The following is a 9430-nucleotide window of genomic DNA, read 5'->3' as shown; positions in this document are numbered from 1 at the left end:
TACACTGTATATATATACTGTAGATTCTACAGTATATATACATTGGTTTTAACCTGATAACATTTGCGTAACTGTCATGTGAAATATGAACAATAATACATACAAAACGTCAGCATAATTGTTTTTTTTTCCAAGTTGTGCAATATACTTTAAAGGTAATTTTGTGTTCATCCCACATGAAGTCTGCTGGAGAGGAACATCGTATATTTCCTTCATAGAGACGTGTTTTCTGCAGCTTCAACAAAATCCACTAGAGGGCGGGCTACACCATCTTTCCGCAAGTGCTGAGTCGCGTCACCACAGGCTTCGGTGTCATCCACTCGCCAGTAATAAAGCATTCTGTCAGCATTTGCAACAGCAAATTTTCTTCATGAGAGGAAGGAACGACACAATGACACATTGCTTCTTCAAATAATCAAACTCCAGTCTTCAGAACACATATTTGCCCTTTATTTTGTCCAGAAACATATCTTACAGTTTGAACAGGAAAATACATTTTTGCTAAAACATTTCATTGGAGAATAAAAACATACTGCAGGTATCAATTGAACCGGATCCTAGCATGTATTTGCAAATCACAGTGGGGAGCATAAACAATGATCTCTTCCACCGGCTGATCAAAATCACCAAATATACTTGATAACAAATAGAAACTGTTGCAGGATTTGAATGATGAACAGAAGAGTTAATACCTCTGAATTTTGAAATTATCCATACCTCTTAAATTTTAATAAGAAAACGTTTAACAATATATATTTTAATAAAGATCAATTTACTTATGCATATGGGACAATACAATATAAAATATATATTTTGTCCTGCTTGACATTTTCTGAGGGGGTTGGCTTCGGCAAGCCTCCTCATTATTGCATGCTTAAGACAACAGATTTCTTAAACAAAATCTTGCTTACAAGGGAGATTTAAAACATATTTACACAAAGAGGAAACAGCCATAGGCTCAAACTAATAGGAGGGAGGGGGGAACTAGAGTTTCCTTTTCCCTCAGAGCAACAACATATATAGTGACCAAGAGGCCAGTGTGTGAACGTCACAGGATTCCAAACCTGCCGTAACCGCCAATCTCCAAGATGGCCTTTAACTGTACAACACATCACATTTTTGTCTTCTCATGTGACTGCAATCAAATCGAATGATGCCGAAATAAAAAAAGGAAGGGGATTAAAAAAAATCTTCACGCACAACATGTGTAGAAAAAAAAACTTTTTCTTCCCAACACTTATAATGTGCCCTATGAAAGCATAATCACTGAGATAAAAATGTACAAAACAATAGCAAAGTATAAACAAAGAATGAAAAGAAAAGAGAGTCCTTGAGTGTATAAATACCCAGTGTGTGTACACGACTTCACAGCAGAACTTTAAGTCTGCATTCCACCCAACACCACCAGATTTTCCCAAATTTCTATGAGCAGGCAAAAAAAGTATAAATAAGAATTAATAAATAAAAGAAAAAGAAGGAAACACAGGTGTGGCTGTTAGTACAAAAACAAATATTTAAAAAAATCTATCTGCTTATTTTTCCAGAGTGCCTTCTTTTTTTTTTTTTTTTTTAGAAAAATATATTCAGCAGCTCACACGGGCAGAAAAGTACAACGTGGTTATTTGGGTAAATGTCCGATCTGAGACGGCATGCTTGTGGGAGGACTTGAAATTCCCTCGGACCAGTCGGAAATGTTGGACACAGGCGATGAAATGGACCACTGATCAGGGGACCCGGGGGAGGGTGTGAGGAAAGGGTGGTCTGAGACTTGGACCTGATGGTTTGGGGTGTTGTCCATGGTGCCGGAGTAACTGTGCTGGGAGGGAGGAGTGAGGAATTGAGTGGATGGCATGATCTGCGTCTCCTGTGGGAGGATGGTGTGAATGGGCATGTTGGAGTTGGCGGTCCCCTGCTGGAGCTCCGGGGAGCTGATGTCGCCGCTGATGAAGCTCTGGCTGTTGGTGGTGGTTGAGCTCTGGTGGGGAAGCTGGATGCTGGGCTGCTGCTGGAGCTGCTGCAGACTCTGCATCTGCTGCATCTGCTGGGCTTGCTGGATCATGTGGCTCTGAGGACCCAGGTGGCTGTTCTGGATTCCCTGGTAGGTCATCATCTGAGACAGGCTGGCCGGATGGCTGTTGTGGAGGGACGTCATCATCCCATGCTGCCCGGCCTGGTGCAAACCTCCCTGGCCGCCTCGGAGCGGGTTGAACTGACTCTGCTGACTCATGCCGCCGTGCATCCTGGAGAGCCAATCGCACTGGCCGTTCATGGCGCCCTGACTGCCAGAGCCAGGGACGGGTAGATGGGTGAGACGGGGAGGGAGAGGGTCGAACTGCATCCGCGCCAACTCTTGCTTGTTGGGCATCACCATGTGATTGAGGTGCGGGTCGGTCATGCCCTGCAGGTGATTGAGAGCGACAGACGGTGACTGCTGGAACGGTGATGTCATCATCGGCGGCGAGGCCACGTCGGAGACGTAACCGTGCGGCGACTCCAACGAGTCGACGGGAGACATGACGGCGGAGCTGTCCAGAAGACTGCTCGACTTCCCGTCCTGCGAATTCTTCTTCTTCACTTTCATCTCTTTGCCATCCTTGCAGCCGATCCCCTTGGCTGGGGCCTTCCGGGCTTTCTTGCCGTGACTTTGACCCTGCTGGTGCTGCTGCTTCATGTTCCCGAGGTATCCGTTGGGCGAGCACAGGGGGGGCGACAACGTGGTGCCGAGGGATCCCCCGTGCATGGGGGGGCTTCGTACCAGGTTGTACTCGTCCATCAGCCTTACGATGTCATGGTGCATTTTGACATCCGCAATGTCCCGGGGCAGCCGGTCCATGTGGTCAGTGATTTCTCGGTTGGCGAAGTGATCCAACAGAACCTTGGCCGTCTCGTAGCTTCCTTCTCGGGCAGCCAGGAACAGAGGAGTTTCCTCCTGCAGAAAAAAAGGAGAGAATCAGCATGCTAATATGGTTCCAAGCAAGTGACCTGAAACTTTTTTTAAGGAAAACTAGCATCATAAGTGTTGTGTCTGTAAGACAAGTGATCTGTTATTGTCTTGTACTTATTTATCGGCTTACATGCTTTATTGTTATGACCATGTCGAGACTTCTTGTGGCAAAAAAAGGCACCAATATATATAAATAAAAAAGTACCTTGTTGTTCTGCATGTCCTTGTTGGCGCCGTTCTTCAGTAGCACGACAGCAGCCTCCACGTTGTTAACGGCTGCAGCCCAGTGCAACGCTGATTTACCTGCCACGGCAGACGGACAGTTGAGTGAGATTCTAACCCACAAACTTGACAGCTCGTGAATGAACGTACCAAAGTCATCAATAGCATTGACGTCGGCGTGGCAGTTTATTAACTCCTCCACCATGCCTCCGATGGGGAGCCGGGCAGCTAAGATCAGGGGAGTGGTGCCATCATGCATGCGAGCGTCCAAGTCTGTGGCCCGGTTTCTGATCAGAATCTGTGAAGACAATCAGTTTGCTCAATACAATACAAAAACATCCACATCTGTCCTAAAAAATGACAAAAAAAAATCAGAAACAAAGATCAATGAATTTAAACTTCGGAACCAAGAAATTAAAAGATTTTTTTTTCTCTTGTAACTCAGTAAGTTTTCAGTTGTTAGTAAGTAATTTAACATTAATTGAATATATGTATATCCACTCATCCTACAGCAACTGACATACTCACATTTAGCTGAAAGTATTGACACACGTTTTTTCATAAGGACATCAGAGAAACGGAGAGAAACACTCACCTGGAATACACCCTGAGCATCAGCAGCCACGGCGGCATGTAGCGGCGTCCTCCCCATGTTGTCCTGGATGTTGGCGTCAGCACTGGCCTCCAGCAACCTCTTCGCAGCATCAGAGCGAGCGTACCGGGCAGCCAGGTGAAGCGCCGTCTCGCCGGTCCGGTCTGTCTGATTGTGTAGGTTTGCACCCTGGTAGATAAAGTCATTGATCACATTGGCCGAGGAGTCCTCTTCTTCCTCGCTGTTCCCTGTTTCCACTCCGCCTCCGCTGCAGGATGCGATCATTAACGGTGTAAATCCATCTGGGTGAAAAAGAAAAAAAAAGACAAGAAGTTGTCAAAAACTGCATTGTCAGCTGTGCAACAGAGAAAAGCTAGGCGTTTCCACTTCAGAGCATCTGGTCAATAAAATCAAAGCATCCAACGATGAGATGCGTATCTGACACTTCTTCCTGGGTTGAATCATCACAGCTTTAGCCATCGATAATGGATTCAGATCAAGGCCTCATTGCAGGCAAAGCTTCTGAAGAAAAGGGAAGCTGGCGGGATCCAGGCCGGCGCTCTCTAAAGCTCGGCTGCTGCAACAGCCAGGCATTAATATCTGACTGTGAGAGACGGCTCAGCCAGTCGACTTGGAAAGGTTTTCTCCCCTTCAAAAGGATCGCGAGCTGCAGATCCTGCAGATTTGGTCGATTCAACCGCATCGATCCTCAATGGAGCCGGGAAAAACTGCTCTCAAACGTTTGCCGGGGATGCTTTGATTTTTAAAAAAATTGTTTTTGGGAGTCACAATTATTTCAAATTGGCCTTTTATATTTGATCCATTCAGTGTTTTTGGTAAAGTGTTGCTGGAGAAGCAAGGGTGCCTATTACTGGTCCAATGATTAATCTGATCAGGAATCAGTGTGTTCCCCCAGGCGCCGGGCTTCCAGCCGGCTGCTTTGAAGACGAGCCGTTACCCTGAGGACATGAGGCTGCAGGATCTGCGACGTGCACACAGAGACGTGCACGCATCCACACGTGCGCATGCATATTTCAGATGGGAAATGCTCTGCGACCTCATAGACTGACAAAATTGATATCCATAAAATAAAATAAAAAAAAAACATGTTCACAAAAAAAATGTGTGAAATTAAAAAAATAAAAAATAAAAAATTTTAAATATTCCATTTTAAGATAGATATTGCATGTGTATAGTGAGAAAGTTTATTTGTAAAATTGGTGAGATCCATTAATAAAGCTGACAGCATCTCTGCTTCATTTAATCTCTTTCAATAAAATATAAAATAATTTCACATTTTAGGACTTTTATTTTAAAAAGACATGACACTAAAAAGGAATCATCCATATCATAAAAAAGAAATCCATTAATAAAATAGCATATTTTTTTATGTGAATATTTTTGGTTAAATTTCCTCACAAAATTCTAATAAAATTGTTAAAACTGTTTTGAGAAATAAATTGTCACACCCACCCGGACCACGAACGTTCACATCCATGCAGTCGTTCTCGATCTCGCCCTGGGGTGGAGTCGGTGCGATGGATGGGATGCGCAAATCGGCAGCATCCAGGTGCTGCTGGGTCCACTGTCGGTGGTCTGTCTGACCGTCCACCTCTAGGACAGCCTGCTCGTCATACTAGAGGAGATCATCGGTTGAAAATTGTGATTGAGAAATAATAAAGTTTTTAAATTCCATAAAAAATGATATTTAACAAAAAATATAGATCAAGAAAACACTGTTATTATGGAATAAGTTTAGTTCTTCTTACCCTAAAACGTTTAGTGTCCGAGGGATCGTCCTCCCCCCATTCGTTGGGTGCGTCATCCATCAGTGAAATATCAGAGGTGTTTTTCAGCGGTCTACGGTGAAACAGTAAAGATGTTAAAACCGCTTCTGAGGTGGGGACAGCTGAAAAGCATTGATCGCGCCGCAACCCCCTCTTCGCTGCTCCTTAACTCAATTAATGCACACCTAAACTTACAACATCAAAGAATTAATGATCCCAAATTTGACCCTTTTTAACCTCCATGGTGTGAAACGGGTAACCGTGTCAAAACGAAACGTACTTTAATCCGACCGAATCTTCACCGACGGGCTCGCGTCGCTTCTTTTTGCTGGTCTCTGTGGTCTTGAAGCCCTCGGGGAGCCACAGACGTCCATGCTCGTGGCGCCGTTTACGGGCGGCCACCATCCCCACGCCGATGAAGGCCAGTATTCCAACGCTTCCGAGGACCAGGTAGATCGGATAGAAGTCCTGCCCTTTTATGTTGTCAGGACCACCTGGCAGGGAAAAGGTAGAATACGGTCAGCGGGAGATAGATCCAAATCCGGTCCGGTCGTGCTCTCGTCCGTACCTCGCCGCTCAAACACCAAAAAGACACGGTTCATCTGCAAACGCCTGGAGCTGACTGACAATCCAGACTGCTCGTGAAGCTAGCTCCAGCTACTCGGTAATAATCAGAATTGCTAACCGCCTTTCATCAAAAAAAAAAAAGGAGGATGGGGCTTGATTAAAAAAAAAAAAGAAAAAGAGGGTAAAGAAGACCACTAGTACCTCCTCTCTCCCTTTTCAACCCAGAGTACCAGGAGACAACTTTACCATTTCTTCTTTAAGAGAAAAAAAAGAAGGGGGATTAATGAACTTCAAATTACTGCACGCGCTTTAAGCTGTAAAGACGGAGGATTTATTAGGATTTTCCAGATAACAAAGACTCCCAACTTCTAGCACACTCCCGATCAATTTTTCGCCTTCTCTTTTTTTCCACTAACGATTTTGAAATGATAAACTCCACCAACCTAAACCCTCAGAGATGCATTAAGTCCTGGTATTACATTCAGAGAGGTGAAGGTTGCGGCAGCCCCTCGCACTGTGGGATGAAGCCAGCGCATGTGTGTGCGCGTGTGCCGTCGGTGGACGTCTACATGTCTGAATCATGGGGAGATGGCGAGTGAGGGGCTGGATGAGTTGATTTGCAGCAATTAACCGTTTTGGAGCCTGAAGCCACTGGATTTAGACTCTGAGGGAAGGATTGATTGTTTAGGCCTTGAGATTCACAATTGCATTTGTTCAGCGCTGCATAACAAATACACAATCAAAGGGTGTTAGGGTTAGGACCCAGGCAGGAGGATATTTCCACTTGAAGTGGAATAGAGAGCACGTGCGTCTCAGGCACCGCAGCCAAGCCAAATGTCATGGTAACAACAGGCCACACAGTCAGTTCATATGTAACCAACAGCTCATATAACACATTTCCCTCCTCACTTGCGGCTGTGAGCGAATAAAAAAACTACATATATTATGACTACGACTGTGTTTTGATGTATTTTGATGGAAGTATAGTGGTGTATTTGTTCACGTACAAATGTTTGTCTAATGATTGTTTTTTTTAGAGACGAAAGAATCAAAACATTAAGTTTTCCTACGTTATATTTGACGAGTTTTCAGGCAATAATTAATCACCACAAGTATCACACAAGGTTTGATTGGTTTGCTCTTGCTACAAGTCTAACAGATCATTCAATGCTTCCACTGAGGGAGGAGCACAAACCAAGATATTATACAAAGGTTGAGATGATCTTGGGGAAAATATTCTCTGCTCTGGAGTCAAAATTTTGCAGTGATTTGAATCCAAACCTAGCAGTGGGAAGTTCTGTCATTTACTTTGGTGTGTGTTGGTGTTGTAATCAAGACTACCAATCCCAAGAAAGAGTCAAGGCAAATGAGAGGGGGCGAGACGAAGTCTACTACTTGCTACTGCAAAAGAAACAGTAGAATTAAAAAAAAGACAAAACTGAAATGTTTAATTGGAACATACTATTTGTTTGTATTTATTTTGGTCTATGTCTTGACCCTCCCCATTGGTTTTAATCTGGACTTGGCTTCTCAAAGTCTTGTCTTGGTTTCTGTATGCTCTGTTCTCGGTCTCGGGTTGGGTGGTCTCGACTACAACACTCGTGTGTATGCTTGACTTTTTCTCACTTGCCTAGTGCTTTTCTTTTTCACGCTCATTGAAGAGTCATGGAATAATTAATTCATTTTATCTGCACATAAGTGCAGCCACATTTCCCTCAGCAGGAGCCCAGATAGACTTACTGTAAACGGCTTCAATGGTGTAGGGAACATCCAGCTTGCCGCTGGAAGCCAAGGCGCCGAGGAAGGCAGCGGCATCGTTGGTATTCTGGAAACACTCAGCGGACTGCTGGAAGCACTGACGGTTGTCCACCTCCAAGTGAACGATCGAACTGAGGAGAGAAGAATATTCCACATTGCGGAGTCAGAGGAGGGCATTTTGTGGAATTAGGGACTTAAATAAATGTACTCACCCTTTGATCTGTAAATGATCCAGCTCCCTCTTGGTTCGTCCGCCTCCTACAGCTACATGATATAAGCTTCTTTTCACTGCATTCAGCACTTCTCCCGGCGCCTCCGTCCACGAATCCACAGAGCGTTTCACGTTGTACTTTTTGAGCTCCTGTTGATTACCGTAGTAGGGATACACCATTGTCTCCCCTTTGAGGTCTTTTCTGAACACCACGTTGGTGCGTAGGACACGGCTCAGCTCGCGGAGGAAACCAAAGGAGTTGTTGAGGAGGTGCTCCGGGGTGATGTGGACCACTAAGACCAGTTGGCCGACTGCAAGTTTCTCAGGCATTTTGTTGGAGCAGTCTAAGCCGTCCCATTCACACTCAGCATTGTTGCAGCCTTGGTCACAGTGGCCGTCAGCGTAGTGGTCTTTGCAGTACTGGTCATACAGGGGGCTGATGATGACAGGTTACAGTAAGACGTCAGAATGTTTGGCAAGTGGAAGTACGTGGCTTCACGTTTGTTTGAACGTTGGCTCATGCTCTGCCCACAGTAGCACTTGATACCGTCTTACGTTTGTGTTTTTGCATGCTACTTTTGTAGGTGATTATATGAGGTACTGCACTTTCCATAATAAAGTTTTAAAAAATCAGAGTTAGAAAAAGCAGGTGTGACAATATTACTAATATATGAATTAACTGTTTTCTGACCTTTATGGAACATGCCTGTTCAGTTCATCCAGTTCTTAAAATTCAAACCACTCACTTGCACTGTCTTTCCAGGTTCTGGCAGTCGAATCCGTCGTAAAGGCATCCAGCGTTGTTGCATTGCGAGTCACACTTCCCGTCGTTGAAGTACCTCCAGCACTGCAGAGAGGCGGTACAGTGCTTCCACGGGTCGTTGAAGTTGAGCGAGCAGTCGCCATTGTCCCACCCGCAGGCATGATTGTTGCAGATCACATCGCAGACCTTGTTGTTCATTCGTTCAGCACACTGTGGCACCTCACAGACCGCCTCTACCTCAGGCGGAGGTGTGATGTTGTCCCCCCAGCCTCCCTTGAAGCTGTAGTCCAGGATGTGGCAGCGCAGCCCGTTGAAGTTGGCTGGACAGACGCACTGGTAGTACGGCTCCTCTGAAGTGTTTTCACATGTGCCGCCGTTGTAGCACGGGTTGGAGTTGCACGGGCTGTTGGTTGGATATTGACATTCCGAGCCGGTGAACGCGGGAATGCACAAACACTTAGGAGTCTTGTGGCCGGAAATGCAGGTCCCACCGTTACGGCAGTGGACGCTGCCACATACATGTGCGTCGTATTCGCACATTGAGCCAGCAAAGCCCTAAAAAAACATGACCGTTTTAGTGCATATG

At 45.2% G+C, this 9430-nt stretch overlaps 1 protein-coding gene across 1 annotated transcript in view; it reads right to left on the bottom strand.

Moving 5' to 3' along the window:
* Positions 1–428: 428 nt before the first annotated feature.
* Positions 429–9430, bottom strand: part of LOC128762082 (neurogenic locus notch homolog protein 1-like) — a 36361-nt gene continuing 27359 nt past the window's right edge. Inside the window, exons 25-34 of the mRNA XM_053869924.1 lie at positions 8828–9399; positions 8083–8517; positions 7853–8001; positions 5826–6039; positions 5528–5618; positions 5232–5394; positions 3762–4060; positions 3317–3464; positions 3150–3247; positions 429–2929 (exon numbers count right to left, since the gene is read on the bottom strand). Of these exons, the coding sequence (XP_053725899.1) occupies positions 1619–2929; positions 3150–3247; positions 3317–3464; positions 3762–4060; positions 5232–5394; positions 5528–5618; positions 5826–6039; positions 7853–8001; positions 8083–8517; positions 8828–9399 (3480 nt within the window). The 3' untranslated portion in view covers positions 429–1618. The remainder of the gene's footprint in view (positions 2930–3149; positions 3248–3316; positions 3465–3761; positions 4061–5231; positions 5395–5527; positions 5619–5825; positions 6040–7852; positions 8002–8082; positions 8518–8827; positions 9400–9430) is intronic.

Source organism: Synchiropus splendidus, chromosome 7, assembly GCF_027744825.2.
Source record: "Synchiropus splendidus isolate RoL2022-P1 chromosome 7, RoL_Sspl_1.0, whole genome shotgun sequence".
NCBI lineage: Eukaryota > Metazoa > Chordata > Actinopteri > Syngnathiformes > Callionymidae > Synchiropus > Synchiropus splendidus.
Note: the sequence above shows the minus strand (reverse complement) of the source record. Positions and strands in the feature narration are given on the sequence as shown.